This window comes from Aythya marila, assembly GCF_965140915.1.
Source record: "Aythya marila genome assembly, chromosome: Z".
Taxonomy (NCBI): Eukaryota; Metazoa; Chordata; class Aves; order Anseriformes; family Anatidae; genus Aythya; species Aythya marila.
This window is the reverse complement of record NC_139080.1, coordinates 41,061,167-41,086,648: the sequence shown is the minus strand read 5'-3', so window position 1 is coordinate 41,086,648 and position 25,482 is coordinate 41,061,167. Positions and strand designations below refer to the sequence as shown.

General features: G+C 35.2%; 1 protein-coding gene across 1 annotated transcript in view; it reads left to right on the top strand.

Moving 5' to 3' along the window:
- The window catches only part of LOC309890007 (guanine nucleotide-binding protein G(q) subunit alpha), a 130,957-nt gene extending 107,895 nt beyond the window's left edge, over positions 1 to 23,062 (top strand). The window contains exons 6-7 of the mRNA XM_082783337.1: positions 14,413 to 14,566; positions 18,256 to 23,062. Of these exons, the coding sequence (XP_082639463.1) occupies positions 14,413 to 14,566; positions 18,256 to 18,446 (345 nt within the window). The 3' untranslated portion in view covers positions 18,447 to 23,062. The remainder of the gene's footprint in view (positions 1 to 14,412; positions 14,567 to 18,255) is intronic.
- The last annotated feature ends 2,420 nt before the right edge of the window (positions 23,063 to 25,482 follow it).

Here is a 25,482-nt window from a genome sequence, read left to right as displayed (position 1 = left end):
TTTTATAATAAAGTCTGAATTTTTTATGTATAGTCTTCCCATAAGAGAAAAATATTTTTACATTATTATTATTTTTTTTTTTTTGCAAATATATATCAGCCATATCATTTATGATTTAATTTACAAAAAGAGCTGGTCTTTAAGTGACTAGCTGACATTTTGTTACAGTGATGTAATCAGCACCAACTTGATCTCTTGTAATTTTGGAAGCTAGGTATGTAGATAAAAACAGAACAAAGTCAGACTTGGCTCACTTGAAGCCAAGAGTGAAGTGTCTGGTTCTATCTTTTTTTTCTGGTTTGCATTAGTCTTTTGTAGCCACAAAATCAATGATGAAGTATCAAACATTTTGATCATACAGGTGAAATTATATTGGAAATCACATAAAGAAAACTTTGTTGTGATAATTTTCAAATTCTGTTATCTAACTGTCCAAAATAAATTTTGAAACTTTTTGGTGTTAGCTCTTCAAGCCATTGTGTTTTCATCCTTTTAAACGAAAGGAAGGAACCATCTTTCTCATAGGAAAGGCTTAACATAATGGTGTTCTATTACATTTATCCTCTTCTAGCTGGGTGGCTTGATAAAACCCTTGATTTTATATTTGGTCCAATAATGTCAATTTGCAGATCATGACATAGAGCATCTATACTGTAGAAGGTAGGCTGAATCATTTGGAGTACACAATCTTGTGTTGTGTTCTTGTAAGCTAAAAGGGTTCACATTCTATGAATTGAACACACAAACTGAAGGTCATGTTCGGTCCTGGGCTGTCTGATGCCTGAAGTGATACCTCAAGTTGTGATAGCTTTTCTGTAACTACTTTTCAGCTGTTGTGAAAACGGTCATCGTACTCAGAAAGCTGTTCTGATTTTTCAAGTTTTCACTTCTACCTTTGTGGAAGTAAAAGCTGTAAAACTCCTCTTCACCTTGAAGACGATTTTTGCACCTCACTGCTAAACTGTTTATTTTTCTTATTAACAGCAGTGGAAAACTTATGAACCTTTTTGACTTTCAGTTTGGAATCTGTTCATAAGTTTAATTCATACCAGTTTTTGTTTGCAAGTCTTACATACAGGCCCACGTACAGGCCCCAGTAGCACATACCAGCACCCTGAGGACTGTGTTATTCTAGTTCTGGGATGGATTCGACCTGTCTTATGCTGATCACCTATCTGGACAGTTAAGTGTTGGCTTTCAGCAAGCTGTGGCCTGTATAGACAAAAGTCAGAATACTAGAGCACTGCTATATTCCCTTTTTTACTCCTTTGCTGTACCTCCAGACATTCCAGCCCTAAAACACATAGGAGAATAATGGGTGTATTTATTCTGCATGAAGTAAAGTATAGTTTGTCTGAATGTGGGTATCACAGAAATTTGGAAAGGTTTTAAAGGCTAGATCACACCTTGAATTAAGAATATTTTTAATTCTTTATTGTGGTGTGACAAGCTCACTGGGGAAGTCAGTAATTTAGCTTGGATACTCTGATTATCAACAAAGAGATACTTTTTCACACTCCTTAATTGTGAAATGGCATTAAAATTTCAGCAGCAAAGTGAGAGTGCCCTACTTTCTTCATATGTACAGCATCAGTGTGATACTACACTAGAATCTAATCCTCCTTTGATCTGAGTGCCTCTTACTCAAATTAAAAGATCTGACTCAACAACTTGCAATGTTCTGCTACTCCCTTTGCATTGCTTTCATGGCCTGATTATACAGTATGATTTTTGTAAGACAGCCTACTTTAATTAGTCCACTGCATGTTACTGCCTGAAGTCTTTTTCCTTGTAGTATGTTTTACAAAGAAAACTATATTTTTTCATCATCTGTTGGATTCTTTTTAGCTAATAAATTGTTTCATTAATCTCATTTTAATGTATAAACATAAATCTTAAGAATTATTATTTGGCATTCAGTGCATGCATGTTTGTATGACCCTTCATGATTATGAAACTGGTTTAGAGCCCTTAAGACTCAGATTTGTATTTCAGAATGTCGTGCATGACAAACTCTTAGCTGTAAGTCATTTCTTCCCTTGTTTAGCTTGTTCGAGAGAAATACATTTGGATTATAAATCAGATGAGGCTACACTGAGTTGAGAGGCTTTGCTAGTGTCTCTCAAGGGCTTTTATTCACTTGGTATGTTTGGGATTAAGTTGGGCACAGTTTCTGTCTTCATACCCTTGAAAGACTTAAGACTTCATAGTTCTGAGGAATAAAGGATAAATACTCTGGAAGAGGACATCATACATTGAAAATGAGAAAAATGTTCAGACTGCCCGCCTTTCAGAACCTCATGTAGAATGGCACTTAATGGCACATGAAAACTGAAATTTTAAGAAGTTGCACTGCAGTGACAAAGATCTGAAGGTCAAAGAATCGGGGCCTCAAACCTGAAGAAGAGCATGCATGGCTGCCCAGCAGTATCATAACAGTGATTCCTCTGGCAGGCAATTCTCAAAAATACCATTATCTCTCCTTTCTCAAGTGTGTGTCTAGATTGTACATAACTAGGCATCTGCTTTGATTCATAAATATAAAATACGAGAAATTGCTAAGGATGGTATATTTAAACACCTTTCAAAAAAATCAGATGATGTACAGTTTTGAAATGCTTCTGTCTTTTAAATACATGTAAAAGAAGGGCTATTTTAGTGTTCCAAATTCTGCCCTTAATAAAACAGTAAGTCTGTCTAGATTCATTGGTGGAAATTAGGACAAAACTCAATCCAGAGGACATAATATACTAATTACATTAATAGTATTGTAAATTAAGTAAATTGTCCCTAAGTCTTATATGATGTGATGAAGGAGAATGTGTTACAAGTTGAAATGTCAGGTGTATTTGACCTTTTCACTATTTAAGGAAAGACTGACAGAATTAGACGTGAGATAAAAAGTGAAGGAATCAACTCTCTGATAAGTAAGTTTATGGTGTGAAATGTCCGCTAGGTCAGGTTTTTGCTCAGAATTATAGGAGCAGATGTGGATAAATCTTCAGTTTTATCAAAAAGCACAGTTTAGAACTTTACCGTTTTAAAAATCAAGTTGTTTCTTTATGTAAAGGATTTTTCATAGATAAAGTGTATTAATCCATGTTCCAGGACAGGCTCCATTCTAACATGTATTATAGGTATCTCTTATAAATGTACTAAATCTCATGGTGTCGGAGCAATAAATACAGAAACAACAGTAACCACTTGAGTTTATATGAGGACTAGAGACAATACTGTATAGTTTCAAAATCTGGGTTCGTGGAAAAGAGCTTTTTTTTTTTTTAGTTCATGCCATTTCTTATTTTTTGCTGACGTAAAAAGAAGGTGTGACTAGAACATTGTACCAATTTGTCATCTGTTAACAGATGACATGACAAACAGTACAGAAGAAGCTCCATCTAGGCTTTCTGTTCTCATGCATGTACAATCTAGAGATGTACTTAAGAGACATGAAAACGCTAGTTCTGAGGCTCATACTATATCTTAAGAAATTATTTGATGTAGCTGCACCTAAAGTTGTTTCAACATAATAATGTGTGATTTAATAATTGGTTCTTAAACCGATATTTCCTTCTCTTGCCTTTGATTATGAGAGTTGTCATCCAATTTTCATTAAAGTTTTTTTTGGAAACTACCACCTCCTAATTCATGTATATGCGTGTCATCATACATTAGAGTTCTTGTTGAATTTTTTTGTAATAAATGAGGCAAACTGAAGTGACTTAAGGATTTTGAGTTTCTCAAAATCACAACTATTATTCCTTGGCTCAAGAAATTCTGGACCTGTGCCTTCAACATTCTAGGAGAGACGTTCAAACCTTGACTGAATGTGACTATGAGCAACCTGATCTAATGACAAAATCAGTCGTGCAGAGAGCAAGGACTTGGGCTAGGTGACTTCCACAGGTCCTTTCCAAGATACACGTTCTTCTGTGACTCTGAGCTTCGAATTTTTTTTTCTTTCTTTGGAGAGTGTCTTTGCAGTCATGCTGTAAAGTTTTCCCACAACTTCTTCAAAACCCTTAAACCTTTTTATGTTGCATTGGATAAATGAATTAATGTGGTTACCTACATAGTACTTAATTTACATTAAAGAACTGTTCTGCAACTTTATCAGGAGTATCACTTATATGAAGGCAGAACAGGGTGTTTAGAAAATAGAGTTTCTGTATCTCTGCTGCAAGTGCAAATGGAAACCTAAGGAACAGAGGTTTTCTGTGCTTTAAGTACTGAATGAAAGCACTGTGCAAGGATGTCTGTTGTTTGGGTTGGTGAAAAATCTTGTTATTCTTAGATCGTCCAAAGTAGAATCTTAAGTAGAGTGGATCAGTGGTGTTTGTTGGTTTGTTACAAAAACATTCCAGTTAAGGTCTAACATATTAAAACTACATGAAAATCTGAAACCTAGGATAGATATTTTTAGTGTGAATTCATCCATGTGTGTATACCAGTATGTAGATGCAGACATACTTGCTCATGTTTTGATTCTGGACAAAATAAATCTGTAAAACAGAGGAGTATCCAAAGCCTCTAGATGGAACTTCCATAGCGTTCATCAGTGTGATCTGTTAATGGATGACAAATGGGTACAATGTGCCAGTCACACTTTGGTTCAATAGGGACCAAAAATGAGAATGGCACGAGGACACAGAGTTTGGAATACTTTCACTCTTTATGGAGATAATTATCTGAAGAACATGTTTCATTTTTACATCAGAACTATCTTGCGGTTCACATCTGGGCATGTTTCCACTTTTCTTCCAGCACTTTGTGTTCCTTATTCACAAGTTAGTCCTACATGGCTTAGCACGAAGGCTGAAAGAAAACAATATTGAGATCAGAGCACTTCTTTTTTTCTGCATCATGAATAAACATAATGCTTCAGTTGTCTGTTTTTTCAACATTCAGCAATCCAGAACAATTGGGTATAGGACAGAGAGATAGAATTAAAATCCGCAAATGATCTTCAAAATTATTTAACAGTATTACTTCCATGGTAATTAAGATCTCCAGAACTCATTGTTTATTTGGAAACTAGAGAAAACAACACATTAATCTTCTGTGCCAAAACTATTTTGCTGTATGTATTGTATTTGTTCATACAAGTTCTCACACATGCATATGTGTTATCTTTTTGGTTTTTGGTTAGAGAACACTTTGAATATAAAGTGTTAGTATTGAACATTTGCATATGGAAGGGCCAGAGCCTATTTGTCTTTGTTAAAGTGGTAGATCATAATGGAAATGGGATGTTGAACATTCATGAGCCCGTTTGCAAGTTTGCCAGAAATGCTGCTGGTAAATTTTGCTATTGGCAGCAATTGCTGGCAAAGAAGATTGTGATTTCTTTTGTTCAATAACCAGCATAAAAAGTGACCAGAAAAGGAGCTTTTTCAATTACAACTTTATTTTAAAAGATTTTCACCCATTTTTCTCGAAAGTACATGGATATTCATGAAAAACTGATTATACCTGCATTCAAATCATTTCATCAAAATCAATTTAACATCTTTTTTTTTTTTTTCACTAAAAATATGTTGACGACAATGTTTGGACTAAAGTTTTTGGCCACTTTTTGGACCAATTTTATTTTGACAGTATTTCTGTGATTTGGTGGTTTTTGAACAGGCTGATTTTGATGGATTTCACCTGTCATTTGATTCATCTGTCCCTCTGCTGGGTGCATGAAATTGCAATATATTTCCGAGGGCAGTGCTGCAATTTCAAGTTGATGGAGCAGTTAGAGTTCTTCTCCCAGGTGATTTACAAGTACAGTTCTTAGCTATGCAGTCGTCTTCCCAGTCAGCAGCTTGTTTTCGTCAGGCTGGTTTGCAGAAAGAGTCAGGGCAAGCAAATCAAATAGAGGAATTATTCGTGAGCTCTGTGTTTGAAGTATTCACTTACTGCGTTATTCCTGAAAATATTTGTACGGCCAGTGTAGTCCTTTGTCTTGTAGTCAGCTGTAGCAGTGTAACTTGAAGATTATGCTTCGCTGGTGGCAAAAAACAGAAGTCCTTCCATTTTTGATACTGTATTTACTTTTTTACATAGCTGAAGATTGCTGATCTCCCACTTCCTGATTTCCTGTTATTTCCCAATTTTAAAGTAGTAGCCCTATTAAATTTTTAGCCAAGAAATACACTGTAGGGTCTCTGTGTGCTGCCAGGCAGTTCTACTTAAATAAATGCTGAAAGCCATATTTGGAGAAGCGAGATATGACAAACTAACACAGACTTCCCCCCCCCCACAAAAAAAAAAACACAACACACAGGTAAAATAATACACATTACGATGATACTGAACAACTTCTGAAATACTGTGATCTTTGAGTTGTTTTCTACTTTTTTTCTGATGCTTTCATGTGTCAGTATCTCCTCTTCTGCAGTTACCATCTCTGAATGCCCTATCACTAGAATAAACATTCCGTGTCAGCATAAACAGTTGTCTGTACAGTGCAAGCTGTTAATTTAAAAACGCTTGTATGCCTCACCACCTTATCACTCATCAATTCAATGAAATTCTGTCCCTCAAGATTTCTGAATTCCTAGCTTTGTTAGCAGATGCTACTTAAATTACTCAAGTTTTTAAGAAAACTTGTGATAAGAGCATTTTTTGCTCAGTATGTAACTTACAGTATGCCCACTAGATGCCACTCTAGACAATTATAAAGACATTTTTGAGTGTAATTCCACTACTGTTTCTGTATTGTTTTAGATTAATGTAGTACATTGTCTTCTGCCAAAGCACTGTTTTTGTTGTCTGGGAAGTGCTGGTTTCTCTTCACTGGGTATCAGCGGGTATGGCTTCTAAATGTTATTTTAGCCCTCTTCAGGTGTTTTTTCAAGGATGTGACTTGTTAGAACCAAGTGTTTATAAATTATACCAATTTCATAATTGCAGAACTAATTGCATATTTTTCCAGAGCAATAAGTAACTACGAATTTTTTAATAAGTAATTACAAATTAGAAATTAGTAATTTTAACACAAAAACTGAAAAACGGGATTAAAAAACTATGTGGAAGCAAGTATATTTTTTTACCTATTTAAAAATGAGCAAATGTCAGAAATTGCATTTTGATAAAAATGTGAGAAAACAGTATGTATGTCTCCTTATATTTGTGTCAATGTTTCATTGTCATACAATAATTTATTAGTATAAGACCTTTTATATAGGAAGAGGTATGTGGTAGAAAAATTCTGTTTTACTTAGATTTTATAAAGAGAAGTTTCTAGTCATAAAAGTGGACATTCCTATGATTAATGAGTAAGTGCAGCTTTCTATCTTGGCATCTAATAAGGAAATGGAGCAATTTTGTCCAACATTATACAACCTGTTTATAGTTAACAAATTTCTCTTCACTTGTTGAGTCTGTCTTCTTTACTTTTTCTTCTGTGTTTTGTGATGGTGCTATTACATTGGATTGGTGACTGTGTCAGTTTGTGTGGAGAGTGATGGAAGAAATTCGTGCTGACATCTGTTTATCATAACAAGGAAAGTGAAGTTAACAGCTGACAATGTCAGTATGCCTCTGTTCAGTTGCATGCAGGTAAAGCACACAGACAAAAGAACAGGGAGGTTGCCTAGGCCAGCACATCTTGGGGAATGGTTAAAATAGTGATGGTGCTTCTCATGTTCCTTGTGCCAGGTACTTGCAAAGCCAGTGAGGCCACAGTGAGTGGTTGCTCATGTCAGAGAGCTGTTGCTCTGAAGGTTGTCACCACTGCTGAGAACGGCTGTCAGCTGCTGAGAAACGCTTGCATCAGCTCCAGCTGCACACTTCTGTGCATTAGTTATTGGCAAGTTTCTTTCTGTAGCCTTTTACATTGAAACTGAAGTACATTTTTGCTGGAAGCCACTTGGTGAGGTAGAGCAGGCTTATGAAGTCAGACCTAGTGTTTGATCAAACTATTAAATACTGCTCCTGCACTGCTCCTGCCCCCTTTTCAAAATTTGCACTGTCCAGCTTGGTTTGGCAGGGCTTCCTTTATGGGGTGCATCTAATAGAAGGTCAGATCCTCAGTGCTGGCCTTTTTTTATATTCCTCGTAGTCCCATCCTTATTTCCAGTACAAATACTGTGTCATGAAACTGTTTCTTATGTAAGAAAAAGTGTGTTTTGTTAATGACGAGTGTTTTTCAGAAACAGTGAGTAATGCAACAATTTTGTGTTGTCAAACTTTCTTTAGTTAAACTGATTTAAAATAGTATGATAGTAATGTTGCATATGTTTAATGAAGGAAATGTTGAGCATGCAATGGTACAAGCTATTATTAGCAACAGAAAATCGGGAGAAATTTTAAGGAATGATCAGCAGTATTGTTGGAGAAATGACTTGTGTAACAGAAATAGTGTTATCTGCCATGAAGTCTGTAAAAGTTAATTTGCTCCTAGACATTGAATAAGCAAAGGGATGAAAGACTGCAGAAGGCTAAGCAGAGATTGATGAGTCAAAAAATGATTTGGGATTAATTCTTGAATCATTCTAAAATAAGATAGTAAAGCTGTGTTAGGATGTTTAGCCTGTTAAGGTATTTTAAGGACCTATCTTGCTTTATCTGCTCAAGCAGATAAAATCTACTTAAAAATCTCTAGGCCGTCTTTCAATTACTGCAAAACATCCATGGGGTACACATCTGAGTGATAAAATAGAAAAATGTCTATTCAACATCCTTAATACAATTCCCTTCCATTTCCATGTGGAATCACTGCAAAGGATTTATAAATGCAATTTCATGATCACATCAACTCTTGGGAAAGCTATGAACGGTCCAGGGCCCATGTCCTGTGAAGACTGGGGAAGTGAGCTTAACACGTCTAGTCTGGTGAAGAGGAGGCTGATACTTGCCAGCAAATATTTGAAGAGTTGCAAGTGTTCCATGGAGCCAAGCTCTTCTAGGTAGACAATATAGGAGAAAGCAAAGGACACAAATTGTTGGTTTGGAGGTTCAGGTTGTTTATTAGGAAACAGTTTTACCTTGAATGTCTGTCAGTGGGGAGAAGAAAGCAGAGAGGTGTTGAAGTCTCTGTCTGCAGAGGTTTTCAAGAGTGCTTGAGACAACACAATGACTGACCTGCTCCTGTGTTGCCAATAGCCTGCATAAATAAAAAGCTACTGTACGTGAGCTCTGAATTTGCTTTCCAGCCAACATTTCAGGGTTAACACTCTGCTCCCATTTCGGAGCTGTTTCAGTTAGAAGATGTGTGAGAGTCACAGTGACCAGTTGCAGCTCTTTGCATTTGAACAGATTAAGTATGTGTCTGTTACTCATTCATGTTGCATGGTTCTGACTGGTATCAGCAAAGCAGCAGCATCCCTGCCAGTGTATGTGTACTTAGTTGTGGTGTCTGTGTCCTCCTAGCCTATAGTGATAACTTCTGTCATCTTAACTGCACTGTTTATAGATGTAGACCTTACTCTGATACCACCCATGTAGCCGGACTCAGAATGTGTATTGAGTAGGATCAGTAGTATTGTTATCTGAAGAATTTGATTCTGGAACTGTTGTAGGTTGCCATTACTAATTTTATGATGAGTAGATTCTGGTGAAACAAAGGCAAAATTCTTCTCCAAATATGTGTCCCAGTGTCTTAACACAGAGAAAGAATATAGGAGGTTCCCTCTTGTGAATAGATTCTAAGAAGAGAAAGAGCATATGACAGAAGTAGAAGAGTGTATAATGGTATTTTCCTTAGACGCTTTCCTAACAGCATGTGCCATCATGATCTTACGCCTAATGTTAAGCAAAGGAGTGGCTTTGCTGAATCCATGTTATTTACATGTTAATTATGTAAGAACAAAATTCTTCTCATAATTTTTGCCTTTAGGGCTTGTGTTGGGTATAGTTCAGCTACCCCCACAAATATTGACTGCACTTGCTATTGATTGATTTTAATTATGCTGAGTTGTTCAGTGGAATGTTTAACAAAAGTAATCCTTAATTTCCAAATACAATATTTTCCTAGAAAGTCCATCACTTCCCATTAATATATAAGCTATAATATTTCGTCTCTGTGTGGTTTATTTTTTTTTGTTGTCCATTTGCTCTCTTTGAAACTTCTTGACTCTCCTCTGTTAAATCAGAAACTATGAAACTGTTTGCTAATGGTTTAATTCAATGTTTGGTACAGTATTCAAACGAAGGAAAAGGCCAATCATTTTTTCATAATGATAGGTGTTAATCTCAAGTTTACAGTGCTGGAAGTTGGGACAGTTTTTGAAAAGTGTGGAGAGTTTAACATGCATTTAATGAGATTCTCTCTACCTTCCTCTTAAGGACAGAGAAAAAGCCTCTGTACAGAGAAAAGCCAGAGATTTTCCCATAATTCAGGCAACTAGTAAGCATCGTTATTTAGTTTCTAAGAAAGGGTTCAGTTTTGGGAAGACAACTCACCTGAATAGGGGAGTTACTGGGAAGGAACAGAAGAGTTAGACTCCTTACATTTTATTCGTTACACCTACACATCAACAGAAGACATAAGGTCAACGTACAAGTGCCTATCTTTTCTTCAGAGAAGACATACCAGGTTTTTACAGTGTTCAAGTACTTTGTTTTATCCCACCTTGATAATAATGTCCATCCTGTGAGTTCAGTTTGTGGCACCAAGAAGATAGAGAAAAGAGTAGTGGTTTTTTGTTTGTTTGTTTTTTATTTAAGTGAGTATAAATTTAGGACATATGTTACTGGCTTTTTTCCCCTATTCTGTCTGAGTCCCTTTGAGTTCTCAACCACAATATTTTTAGTAGGTGTATGGTTAATAAAGGTAAAAAAAAAAAAAAAAAAGAAAAAGAAACAGCAACATCAAAAAAGAACAGAGTTGACATCATTCATTTATGTATTTTTTGAAAAAACAAATTCTTGGTTTGATCTTTAGATGTGTAAGTTATGATGTTAATGTAACACCACTGCAATAACTGCTACGTAGTTTACAATGCTGTCAGATATACCTGACATTTTTCACTCAGAGGATCCCCATGGACATTTCAAATGCTAAAATAAGCAAGAGCTGTAGAAGACAATAATTGTACTACACCAATTTATACAACAATTAGAGAAAACAGACAAGCTCATGGACAATTCCTTCATGACATTATTCCATCTAAGATACAGCATTCCCTCCAGTAAAATAATATTGACTGCAGCAGTTATTTAGTATCTTATTCATAAAGTTATGAATGTCATGAAATGAACTAAAATGAAATTTTCTTAACTAACATATTTATGAAGCTTCGCAAGATACTAACTATGTGAAAGATGTGAAATCTGCATTTACAGATCTGTCCTCTTGATGTTCTAGTGGTACTGTCTTATTATGTGTCTTTTGTGGGGGTATAGATGACTGCAGAACATTGCAATGAGACTTACAATCAGAGAAGATAACTAGTATTTTTTTAGCCGAAGTGTTGTTGCCCCCACTCTGTTGTAGGGTAGATCATAACATTGAGTGATATTTTCCTTGGGAAGGATCAAGGAAATTCATGAACCTGTCAATATCAGAACTCAAGAAGAATGATCTTTTTCTTGACTGATGTGGGCAGTTTATCACCCTTCACTAACTCTTTAGAAAATGTTTCTGTAGCCTTCCTGATATCTTAATAGCTGCTTTATGCTTCATTCAAGATGCTGTCAAGGCTGTTCTGTAATGATGTACACTCTGAGATAATACCTGTAAGTTACTATTCCTCATAGATACCTGTTAGTATGCAAGACTCGATGGTCTCACCTTCCCAATATCCTCAACTGGTGCCACTGTACAGGGCAAGGTCCTTGTACCATAAGAATTCATTCTACTCCAGTGGGCTCTTTCAATGCAGTTTGCATTTTGTATCATTCTTCATTCCCAAAATACTCTGTCTTCCTGTTGATTTTGTTTTGTACTGGTCAATATAATGCAAAATCAGCAAGGGCAACAATCTGCTGTTGTTGCCTCTTTAAAGTGTACTCCCTCAGATTCAGTAATAGATTCATAGAATAGATAGATTCAGGAAGAGCATGGCTCTTCCTGGAAATGCAGTTAACTGGATGAATTTTGGAGGCAAGCAGCTTCTTTAGAATTGAAGCTTGTGATTGTATTAATGAATACAGTGAAGTGAAGAAGGCTGGGATAATCTGGTAGTATTATACTGATTTCAGTTACTGCCATCCTAAACTATGTATTTTTCTAAAGCAGCTCAGCCTTATTTCCATTTTGTTAGACTACACTTACAGACCACTTCTGTAAATGATTTCTCAAGGCTGTAATTATTTCCTTTAATATAAACATTCATTACATTTATTATTTTTATTATTTGGCATCACTTCTATACTGCCTTCGTAGTAGGAAATCCCCTTCTTTGGCATTCCAGATTGGTTTTAAATTAATGGAACTCTCTTTGAAATCATGGAAACCTGCTTCATCTCTGATCTGTTTGTTGGGTGGTATCTTTACTAAATTAGTAAGAGGTTTAAATAAGATGCTTCAAATCAAGTCCAAAGGGACTTTAGACATATTTATAAATTTGTAATAGGAAAAAAAAAAAAAAAAAAAAAAGAGTATGTGGAATTCATATTATAAAGGATTCATACTTAATAAATAAATAAGCACATAGTCTTGACATTGAAGACAATATTTTTTTTCTTTATTGTGCCTGTCCTCTGGTATCTTCATGATACAGAACACTTACAGAGTTAATGTAGCTGATTAGATGCCAGAAATTGTTTCAGGCATGATATCATTGTACTTTAGTCTGCGTGCCTTTTCTATTTCATATTGTTTGGCATCCCTTTCAAACAGAAAATGAAAATATGCTGTGTCTCATAACCATTTATGCAAAACACAGTTTTCTTAGCTCTCCTGGGAGAAGTGTCATGAGTTTATCCAAGCTCATTTATTTTATGTTTGCAATTCTGTACTATGTATATGGAAAAAAGATCAAAATTACAGTTTGAAATGCTGCAGTACACTTGAAGGTTTGTTTTTTGAAGAGGGGGAATGATTACTCTAGAAAAACGATTTCTTTGTGTTTTCTATGCACTTTTCTTACTGAGAAGTTATCAAAAGCTGATACATTTATTGTGAAATAACACTGCTAATCAAGTGATGAAGCCTTTTCACTATCTGAATGTCACATTAGATGATAGCAAGTGCTGATGAGTTCAGGTGAATATATAGAATTGAAACAGTAGTTTAAAGTTTACGTTGTCTTACATTTTTCATAAGGCTATGAAAGTGAAAACCGATCCTGTGGTGTTCCCATTACCTCTCTATAAGGTTTTGTGTAGACAAGAAATCCATACAGAATATGTAGAAGATTTAGGTTTTATGCTCAGCTCCATTGATATTTCAGTTTTTCTTCTCTCTGAATGAAATCCTGGCATGGTTGAAATCAGTGTGACTCATAAGACCTGACTGGAAGAAAGCAAAGATTTCACTCATCTGTATTAACTATTCAACCTATACATTTCACTATCCATTTTCATCCATCACTCCGGCATGCTGTAAAATTTTATGAACTGTCTGAATTTTCTCACAGATTGTTTCCTGGCTGAACAAAAGCAGAATCTGCAGGATTCACAGCCTTCCTGTTGGTGGTGAAATTGTTCTTTTGAGAGGGCAGCTCCATTAAATAATAGTAATAAAAAAGAGGAAGTTAATTTCGGGTTTTGAACTCACTTTGTTCTGACTCTGACATCAGCCACATGATGTCAGCCTAACCTTTTCAAAATTATATCAAATCATAATTAATTTTACCATGTCAGAAAATCATTACAAATAGAAACATAGGCTTTGCTTACATTTCAGCTATAACAAAAAGCGCAGTTAAGGAACAGTTAGGCAATAAAATAAAGGCTAACCCAGTGATGTTAGAAACAAATTCACCAATTCACATTAAGGTTTTATTATAAGCCTTTGACGTACGGGAAGTGTTCTCAGGTACCAAATTTACTAGCAAGTGTATTAAAGCTGGTCGTTCTACAAATTAAATGTCTCTGCATTTGGAGTTTAGAAATGTCTTGTAAAATAAATAATGCTTGTAAACCTTGAATTTGTTAACATATCTTGTTTTGGTATACTTGTCCCTTCCACATGAATCCATGCATTTCAATACCCAAGAGCTCATTAGCTGGTCATAACTATGCATATTCAGACTTTACATCCGTATCTGTTCTGGCATTCATGTTCATGACCTATGTTTTAAAGAATACTTATGCCTGGGGAGTTGACTTTGCAAAAGGAAAATGCCTGGATATTTAATTACCTGCTTACTTGTCAGTTGTCGCTGAATCACTTAAACCATCCATTTTGTTAGGAAGGTGCAAAGCGTAAAATGGATCTGTTACCAACTAAAATGAGATGGCACGAGTTGATTTCAAATTGTTTTGGGTTTTATTATTTTATTGACCACTTAAATTCCTCTCTCTTTTTTATTCCAGAATCGAATGGAAGAAAGCAAAGCGCTCTTTCGGACAATTATCACATATCCATGGTTCCAAAACTCTTCAGTTATTCTGTTCTTAAACAAAAAAGATCTCTTAGAGGAGAAAATTATGTACTCCCATCTAGTTGATTATTTTCCAGAGTATGATGGTAAGTATAATGACATCAGAGCTCATGCTGTGTTTATACTGACAAAATGTAAAAGTCTTGTCCAAATGGTAGACAGATAGATCCATTGAGATATTTTGCTCCTTAACAAAACAAACAAACAAACAAAAAAACAAACGAGTGCTATAGAATTTTTAATCATGGAATTTTTAAAAATGTAATTGAAGTCTTGTGGGATTTTTTAGATTGCTAGGATTTAATTTTATATTGCTATTAATTGTGGGTAGGATGGCAGTACATTTCATGGGAAATGGTTAATGTTAAGGTGAGTATTATCAACATTAGCAATGGACAGAATTCTTCTTGTTTTCATATGTTGGAGTGAGCACTGGAACTGAAGTATAAAAGCTGAAGCTGAAGTATAAAAATAAGTGAAAATGCATTCCTCATTTTTATATATTGTCTAGCATACTCTCTTTTTGAAGTTTGGTTTTGCTTAAAGCAGTGTTACAAGCTCTCAGGTAGCATTAGTTACCAGAAACTAGAAACTATTATCACTCTTCATAACCCTTTACTGTACCTTTTTAAAAAAAAAAACTTTTTTTGATACTAATTTTACATCACTTATGTAAAAGTGTTCTAATTGTTCTAACAGTTCTAATTTACTTTCTCAGAAAAAATACATAGATCATAAATAAATCATAATAAAGCAGAGAAATAAAACTTTCAGAGATTTCTCTTGAGGTAGACAGCTAAGTTAACTGAGTGGAAGCCTTCAAAACAAAGAAAATCAAATTCACATGATTAGAGGACTGAAAACTAAATGCTCCTCTTTGGTAAAAAAAAAATATAAAAAATCTTTTTTCCCACCAGGGAGTGAACAGCAGTTTTGAAAGCTGAAGAAAAGATTATCTCTCATGTTAAAAATTGGAGAGTAATAATAGGAAAAATTTACAACTTTGTTTTCCTGTTTCAGGGAAAGTTATCTGTTCACACTGAACAGCTTAGCCTGCAGGATCAGATTGCATTGTTCACAAGTGAGTTTAGTTTCATAGCGCAGAAGAGAACTAGCAGTTAAATAGAAAAGATTCTAGTTGTTGCAACTTTATTTCATAGTTACAAGTTCCCTAGATGACATCCTGGAACACAAGCAGAGTCTACAGGCCATTCTGTTATCACCACTTAAAAGGAGGTAACATCTGTGTTAGGTATGTGACCAGAAAACACAGACCAAACTCAACCACTCAGTTCAGAGAAACCCTATTTCTCCTGCCTTTTGCTATGGGTGACGGAAAAAAAGCTTTATGAAGAGCTGTTCATAAAGGTGGAACTGTTGGAGTGCAGACCTGGAAGTCTTGAAGTGTCTTTATCTCTTAATTCTGCAGATCTTGCTGGACAAGGTTATGGTTTGATCTGTTATCTTCTGTTGGCAAGGTAGAGTCAAAGGCTTGCACAGGTCACAGTGTGGTGTCCTCCACTGTCCCAGTACACTGAATGTGAGAGGTGGGCAAGTTTGAGGAAGGGATCAGAATTAGATATTTTTCAGTTGGATCACTTCTCCCTTCTGTTTTCTTGTTTTCAGCAGAGTGGTGAAAGTAGCGTAGAGATGAGAACTGCAAGCCAGGATGGTGAATTGAACTGTTTTAAATTAAGCGGTTCTGTTGCATGGTACCGGAAGCATTGAAATGAGGACTGAGACATGCTCAAGTGTCAGTGTATCACACAAAGTCATCCTTTCACAGCTAGTGCTAGTAGGCTTGACTTACAGACAGGAATGAAGAGGTGAAACAGACAAAAAGGGACGTATTTGGCAGCAAAGAATGAGAAACACTGATGCAGTACTTCTTGCATAGTGTTGTACACTCATAGTCTTTAGTATATCATGCAGAGAGACTGTAGCAGACAAGAAAACTACTGATTTATATGGCAATTACTTTCAAAGTCTCCATGTTATTGAGATCATAACCACTTAGCAGTATAAATCTAACATCCTGTTTCTTTCTAAGGTCTTTCTAAGGCAGTAATCTTTTTTTTTTTTTAATCCTCAATTTTCCGTGCTTGAACTGTAGTAAAGTGAAAATTTTAAATTACATTATATCGTCAGCACAGGTGTCATCAGGTTAGCAAATGGATAAAGGCTTTGAATAGTTCAGAAGATTTTGAGAGACAGACAGTGTCTAGCTACTGCAAAACTGCATTAACAAAATTACAGAAAGTTGATTAGAACTATAAATGGTCTATTTTGAAGAAATTGTTATCTTTGAAAGTCTAGGAGTTTCTTAATAAATTTGCTATATTTGTAGTGTGAATAGTTGCTGCTGTTTCTTTTGAGTCTGGGTGACCAAACTAGAATCCAATTGTGCAGAAACTGTAAAAATGTTGAGAAGTCCTCCACCCTGTCTTAGAGAGCTTACAAATCTGTATACATGCCTAAGTCCTAGAAAATGTGTAGTCTGTATATGTTTATGAATGAATACATATGTTCGTGTGCATATATCCATATATTAAGCTGGATATAAGGATTTGCAGCTGGTAGATACTGGAAAGCATGTGAATTCTCTTCCATGCTTTTGCTACCTAATTTTTATGAAGTTACTCACATCAGAAACGTTTGCAGTAGTAAGCTTGAAGTATTAAAAATAAATGTTATTATCCAGTTATTGAAAAATACATATGTACTTGTTAATTCCCTAAAGTAGAGATTTCGTAACTATTGAAGGACAGAGTTATATGTAACAGCAGAACGCAGGTATTTATATTGCCATGTAACGAGACCAGGACTAATGGGAAGAATAAGAGGAGACAGCACAGAAAACATGCATGTTCCAGAGAAACCTGCATTCCAGAAACAGGGGGGTGAGGAAGTAATGCCCTATGAAAATTGTATTGGAATAGTGGAATAGAATTGCAGCACAGGAGAACAACAGCTGTCATTCTTGCTCCTGCTCTGCTCTTTGGGCTGTGAATGTGAATGAATCTTCACTGTGCTACTCTGGAAGTTGCTATTTTACCTTCTGTCCTGTGTAAAACTAAACATGGGATTTGGTTGCGTAGAGTCTGCATCCTTCTCAGAATTACTACTTAGGATTTAATTTAGGATTGTTCTTATAATTTAGATAGCAGTTGACTTGTTAGAACATGAACTTTTTGCTGTTGAACAGCTTCAGCTGGAGAGCACATGTATTTTATTATCTCTAATGTAAATGAGGTTCTGTTGATGACAGTGTCATACCAGTTTAGGATACAACTTCATTATGTTATCTGTTAAAATTGTCGTACAACAAATACATTTTACAGTGCTAAAAGAACTTAAGTATAATTTAAAATAGTAGGTGTATACTGAAACTTGCTAATTCTGTTAACATTTGTAAGGATTTATTTTACGGATTTCATCTTTCTTTTACTCATTCTGTGTGGTTATAAACCACCCATTTCATCTCTCCATTTTAACAGTCATCTTAAGAAAGAAAGATGATCCGCAGGAAAAATAAAACTTGGATGTGATAGCTCTGATGCAATGAACTTTCTCTCTTTATTTTTAACAGTTCCTTCACAGAGGAAAGTAGCCAGCATATGATAGTATTTATTTGTAAAAGGTTTCCATTCTCCTCTTACGTGAAGATCATAGATTGAGCCTTGCTTCCATATTCTGCTCCAAATAGATCACTGTTAAAGAAGTTCAAATATTGAATTGACTGTAAGAAAACTAATTTTCTCTTCCTTATTAAAAGGACCACAGCGGGATGCACAAGCAGCACGAGAGTTCATCCTGAAGATGTTCGTAGACCTGAATCCAGACAGTGACAAAATTATCTACTCCCACTTCACATGCGCTACAGACACAGAGAATATCCGCTTCGTCTTTGCTGCTGTCAAGGACACGATCCTTCAGTTAAACCTGAAGGAGTACAACCTGGTCTAACTGTGCCTACAAGGCCCTCCAAAACCAACTTTGCGTGATTGAAGATACACAAGAGGGACTGTATTATCTGTGAAAACAATTTGCATAATACTAATTTATTGTTGGCCTGGACTCTGTGAATGTCCACAGAGTTTGTAGTTAATATTATGATTTTATTTAAACTATATGGAGGAAAACCAAAAGATGCTGAAGTACATTCACAGCACATTTCCTCATTTTTTAGGCAAAACCTTGTGACTCAATGTGTTTTAAATTCTCAGTCATACACTTACAAAGGATAGCAGATTTTTGCTATTGAAGCAAAATCAAGCTGATTTCCTGTTTCCCTGACCCTCTCTCTCCCCCTCCTTTGCCTTCTCCCTTATCTTTTTAAAGGTACAATGGCCTTTTTTTCCCAGTTACGTTCCTGGGTAAAATATTTTCTGTTGAGTGATTTGGTCAGGAAAATGCTATCAGCAGAATTTAAGTCATCAGTCCATTATAATTTTACAGTATGTACTTTCTCTGAAGGATCAAAAGTATTGATACTGTGATTTTTAAATTCTTGACATGGATGTTTTCATTCTGTCTTCGCTTTTGGGACTACAATATTGGAATTTCAAAAATGAATTATAGTTGTGTATGGATACTAAATTTAATCATTTTCACATTTTGGAAAGGTGCACAGAAGACAGTAATGAAATAATTAAGACACAACCTAGGATGTACATGGAATATGGTAGAATCTCTTTTTAATTGCCATGTGCCATTTTTTCTCTCTTTTATTCACAAATGCCAAACAAAAATGTCATAGACACTACATTTTCCCCAGTGGCTACAGCCTGAGACAGTGTTTTTGTTTCTTTTTTCTTTCTTCAGTTGTGTGTTTTTTCTTAAGTTAGAGCATTTTAATTTTTTTTCCACGGTAGAAAAATTATTTTTATTGTATAAAATTAATGTTGCCAAATCTGGCTTTTTACAAAATTGATACTCTTGAGACATAAGATACCAATTGAAATGCCAAACTGATCAGTTGGGAACTGACCTGATTGAGTCAACTGCCAAACAAACAGTTTCAGCTCCTTGTTCCCTTTTTTGGAAATTGTTCCATTTTCAAATGCCAAAAACAACAGTGTGAGTGAATACGCTACAAGGTGCACCATGCACATGCATATGGTCTACTATTGTAAAGACAGTTTAAATCTCTCTTTATGTCAGGTATGGCATGAGATTGGTTTCTGTAATAATATCAAGGCACATTTAGTTGTACAACAAGAAGTTATTGATGAGAGATCACAACAGGGAACCTTTCCTGATAAGGTTGCTTGTTAACTGATTCACAGACGTTTGATAGGCTTTCATCAAAATAGCCTCTCTTGATGTTCTTTAGAAAAAGATTTACTAATGTAAATGAAACAGTGAGAATATCATTCTTGAAATTTTAATGTGCAATTTTATAACAACAAAAATGCAGCACACGTTGATGAGCCTTTATTCTGCAGCTTAAGTTGAAAGGTGTTTTTTGACCAGGTGCATGATTGCTAGCAAGCTACAGAAGACTCAGAGGTCAGACATGTAATTAAATTGATTATCTGCAATGCCAAGTAGCACTGGAGTGCACTTAACACAGAAATTGCTGCCTTACAGCAGCGTATGGGAGGTGGAAAAAAGAATGGCTTATTAGTTGATTACCAAAGTTAACAATAAATACTAATGAGACGTTTTTCATCTTTAACCCTCCCAACTCCAAAACAAAAATAATAAGAACAGTTGCTGTTTTTTGCTCCCTCATAAAACACCTTGTAATTTAAAACTGGTTGTAGGTATAGTGCAATTATGAATGCTATAATCATTGTACATACATCTATATATATATATGGCAGCATCCATATTGGCTTTGTAATCATTAATTTTTGGCAAATTGAATGTGCTGTATTGATATGTATCTATGTAATTGTATTGTATGTCTTATAGCTAATTCACATTTTAAATAATGTTATTTTATTTACTTTTTTAAGAGAGAAGAATGTAAATTTTGTCAGTTTATTTCTGACTAGGGATTTGTTGTTGTTTTTTATTTACAAAACAAAAAAAAATACTATAGTACAGAGTGGTACTAGCATCGTGCTGTATAAAATCATTTGCACATTCCTGAGTAGAAGTAAATTGGAGACACCCAGACAGAGGCCATTCATATTTGAAACTGCTTAAAGCTTGTCAGGGCTTTATACAGATTTAGAAACCAGTTTTATTAGAAAAACTTAAGCCATTATATATAGGATTGGAACATAAGCTCTTAAATACAAATTTAATTTATTTTTGGCAGATTTTCATTAGATTACTTTTACCTTTCCAAGAGACTTTTATTAGAAAAGTGAATTTAGAGATGATTGAAGCCATTGCACATAAGTAATAGTGGGTACATGCTGTTTCCCTGAAAAAAAAAAAAAAAGGAACATCAGATCAATTATACAGTATTTCAGAAATTCCAGAAACTTTAAATATAACAACAACAACCAAAAAGTCACTATTGTGAAGAATTATAAGGTGTTAAAGCATTTTAATTAATAAAGCTAAAGCAGATAGACGTAGGTTATAAAAAAATGACACTGACATTTTAAATAGGTGATCAGAACAGTTAGTCTTATATACGGCATTACAAAATTCGTCCTGGTCTTGCTATAAATGCAACAGAGCTTCTTATTTTACAGTTCCACTGTTGATAATATCCCGTCTTTTAACCTGGGGATACATTGGCCATGCTGGTGTCAGTGATATAAATAAAACTGTAGCCAGAAAATAAGAAAAAAGCCAGTGGTGTCTAACAAAGGTATGGTTTGGCGGAGCTTCTTTTTGTTTTGTTTTGATTTTTGTTAGGGGATATTGGGTGTGGGAGAAGGAAATGTGGTTCTACGTTTTGTATAAAAACAAAAGTTTACTCATGCTTTATAGTTATATTGTGATTGCAAAAGTTTTCAAGAGTGTGTGCCACTGGGCTACTTCTGGTATATTTTAGGTAAGTTGAACCTGTGGCAGTGTTTAGATCATTTGAGCATGTTCTGAAAAAAAAAAAAAAAGAAAAAAAAAGAAAAAAAAATCAGCATGCCAAGGCAAGCTTTACATGAATCACCTAACACAGCATTGCAGTGTGACAGTTTACAGAAACATTTCCTTTTAAATGACACAGCTGTTCCCACTTGCAATATATTCCTTGTTGTTGTTGTGTTGTTGTCGTTGCTGTTGTTTTAATTGGTGGTTTCTACTATGCCTTATAGTGCTTGAGTCTAGAAGTTTGTGCCTCTAACATGAAGCTGAAGGCAAAAATAAGACCGAAACCCTTTTAACTTTGCCAAAATTATGTGATTTATTTGAATGTCATAAATGGGGGAGGAGGGAAGGAAAACGTCATGGGAACCTGTGTATTCTAGATGTTCGCTAGCACAAGAAAGCTGTAATACGTGTTTTACAGAAACCTTAAACTTGCCTTTTTCACAAAATTAACTGGCACTGTCCTTACATATATAGGATGATGCAGCTATAAGGGCAGTTTACTTTTTATAATTCAGACTCTTTTGATTGTCAAGGTGTATGAACTGTATTTTTAATCATACTGCCACATGATTGTGAATCACTTTTTAAGTTTGAACGTGGAGGAGACTTCTTATGCTGGATATCAGTCAGACTTGACTGCATGATTTGCAAAAACTTTAAATAGGGGGAAAAGGGCTGCATATAAAGACGTTGCTAGACTCCCAGCCTTTGGTTGTAAGGTGCAAAAGACTTTCAGATTACTCAACCGAATAACTCTTGCCTTGCTACACATTCTTCACAAAAGAATGAAGTATTAGTAGAAAACAAAGACATGCTAACCCACATGAAAAAAAAAATAAATTAAAATTACCCAAATAATTTATTATACGTGCTGCTGTTGTTGGAGCTCTGTGCATGGTTATCCTGCATACTATTGCTTTAGTAAATTAATGAAGTGTGCACAGCATATTAACAAGGCCTACAAATGACCTACCTCTAGTTAGGAGACCAGTAAAGCCAGTGTGTTTTGGAGAACCATCATAACACAGGAAGTTAAAATGGCCTAGTGTAGGTAGTCAACTACTGTAATTTAGAAATTCACACTTCTGTAAATACAGTCCCTCTTTTGACATAAACCATACATTCTACAATTTAGTATGCATTAAACCACTGAAGCCATCTGTCTCTGCCTAATTTGTTAGGTCAGTAGAGATCTTGCAAGACCATGTTTTGTTTTGAAGAGTTATTGATATTTCCTCTTTTTTGACTTGTATTTACCCATAACATTTTGAGTTGTATCAGTCAAAACAGAAACATCTCCATGTAATCAATAATCCAGTCATTATTTAGCTAGTTAAAGGGATTTTACTGTAAGTTTCACTTGAGCTTTTTCACAGTAGCCATGCTGCAGGGGAAAAAAAGGAATAAAGGGGGATTTTGAAGACAGTGTAAAAAAATACAAGATCAAGTAAACCAGATCAATCTTACTGTAAAGCTGTGTTTTTGTTTTTGTTTTTGTTTTTCTCAAAATACAGTCTAAGCTGAAGTCTGTTGCTGGATTCCTCATTTACCATGCTGTAGGAAATCCTTATTTGACTTTCTTTTTTTTTGGCTGGGGGAGGGGGGAGGGAGGGCAGGGGAGGTGGTGTTGGTGTCAGACACATTTTTAAACTTACAGTATTTAAAAATAAAGATCATATTTGCTGTTCTTAAAGTGTCATTTAAATGCATGTATTGTCTGTTGTTTGATAGACAGAAATAGTGGTTTGAGATTTTCTTTAAAAAAAAACAAAAAAACAAAACAAAACAAAAAAAAAACACAACTAATATTGTACAATTACTGGCCCTCAAAAATGTTGCTGGTTAAAAATACAGTATTTTTGGCCATAACTTTGTACTATAGTATCTTAATTCCTTGAAATCTAGCTTTTCTTAAATACTATTTGGGCTTATTGTTCTCCCCAAATATTTCTTATTATGATAAATGTTGGATAGATGTATTACTCTGTGATTACTTTTTAAATAGTAATACATGCTCTCTCCTCATTGTCTAAACAGCCAGATGGTTCAAAACATTTAAGGTTTGACAAAATGGAGACAGTTACTTGACAGTATGACTAATGGACTTTTTTGGCTTGCATACAATGGAAACTCAGAAGCATGGAGGAAAAGAAGTAACAATCTATATCTCATTAATAGAAACTTTCAGAGTTTGTAGGCAAATTTCTTAAGCATTTGGTTGATCGCAGTTCTGCTGTAAGAGCAGACTTTTTTTTTTTTTTTTTTTCTGATATTTTTCTTTGCCTAAATCATGATAGGAATAATAGAAAGATGCCTGCATGTTGCTTTTCAGGAGTCTGGCTCATATCTGATCAACAGTCAGTGGATCTCAAACTTTCATTACAGAAAAAAAAGAATTTCAGGCCACTTGCAAAAATGAATTTGTTTTCTATTATGTGATTACAACAATTCAAATAAGATTCTTGGAATCCAAATAATTTTCCTAAATAAGGGGTTCAGTGAATTGCTATAGATTTTTCTTTCCTGGTGCAGAATGTAAGAGAGAGGGATCAATGAGGAAGGATTTGTTTTACCTTTATGTCTCAGTGACAGTAACATCAACAAAAATAAAGTGTAAGTTGTGATATTTAAGGTAATGTTAAATAGATGTAGAAACTGTGATGAATTGTGCATGGTTGTGATGTAAACGTAGATCACATACTATGATCATATCACCTGATTGACAACCACTTTGTACTATATTGTCCCAAACTCCTTACAGTTCCAGAGTATTTATAGGTTGAGAAAACTTTGTGTGCCACAAAATACACAATTGCCAGCTCCTCAGGAATGTATCTGGTACCAGTAGCAGTGAAGTTTCACAAGGCCCAGAAATCACAGTCTCATAGCTCATTGCTACCAAAAAGAGCTACCCTCTAAGTTCTGTTCAGTGCTCACGTCTCAGCAGTGTAGATTTCTACCTCTCCCTTGTGTCAGCCCTGGCACTTGGTCAGCCAATAAGCAGGGTAGGGAAAAATAATAATAATTAAAAATAAAAATAAAATAAAAGTCATTTGTGCTCTTCTGTTTTAGCATCCTATTTTTCACAGTTTTGAGCTAATCAACAGTTGAGAGAAATGCTAACCTGATTAAATGGAAGAGGTAGAACTGTGTGAGCACCAGAAAGTTTAGATGTTAGAAAAAAAGGAAGCAAAACTCCCCCTCCTTTTAAAACCTAATCCTGAGATTTCCATGAACAGTGAGTAGTATATAAAACTATACAACCTTCATTTTATGCACCTCAGGGGCTGCTAGCTATTCTGGCTTGGGAAAGGTCTCACTCTGAAAGGTCTTGATTGTATTTTCATCCTTGGGAAAAAAAGAAGAAAAAAAGAAAAAAAAAAAAAAAAAAGCTTTTAAGAAATGTTAAGGCAAGGAAAACCTTTCTGCTCCCCTCTAAGAATAACAAGGTTGTGGTAAATGTGGACTAACCCCAACTGTAGTCGGACTGAAGCCAACAGGGCATACTTGCTGTTAGGAGCTCTGTGCATGGCACCCCCCTCAGCCCCCAGATAAATAAATAAATAGCTATCCTTCTTAGATACTCAAAATGCCATGTTGCTGTGTGTGACATTCAAGGTTTACTGTGTCCTTGTCCAAGGTGCTCCTTCTCTATTCACATTCCTCTTTCACAATGATTACTTGCTTCCTGCCTTCCAAAGAAAATATTTTTACAGCACTGCTTTATGTATGTACTTTCTAGAATACTTTCTGATCCTTCTGAATTAAGTGTAAATTGCTCTGCTGAAAAAAAAAAAAAAAAAAAGCTGAAGACCAGCACTTTTTGCTTATTACATTTATTACATATCCCTCTTGCCATTTTGTTTGGTTATTTTTCTGCATCTTTCCTTTATCCTGTTTGTCATACTGAGGAGGTTGGTTGAGGTATCAGATTCAGTTCTGACAGTGATTACAAAACTGATTATACTGGCTAAATTAAAGACAAACTGCTAATAAAAAGTTCCTG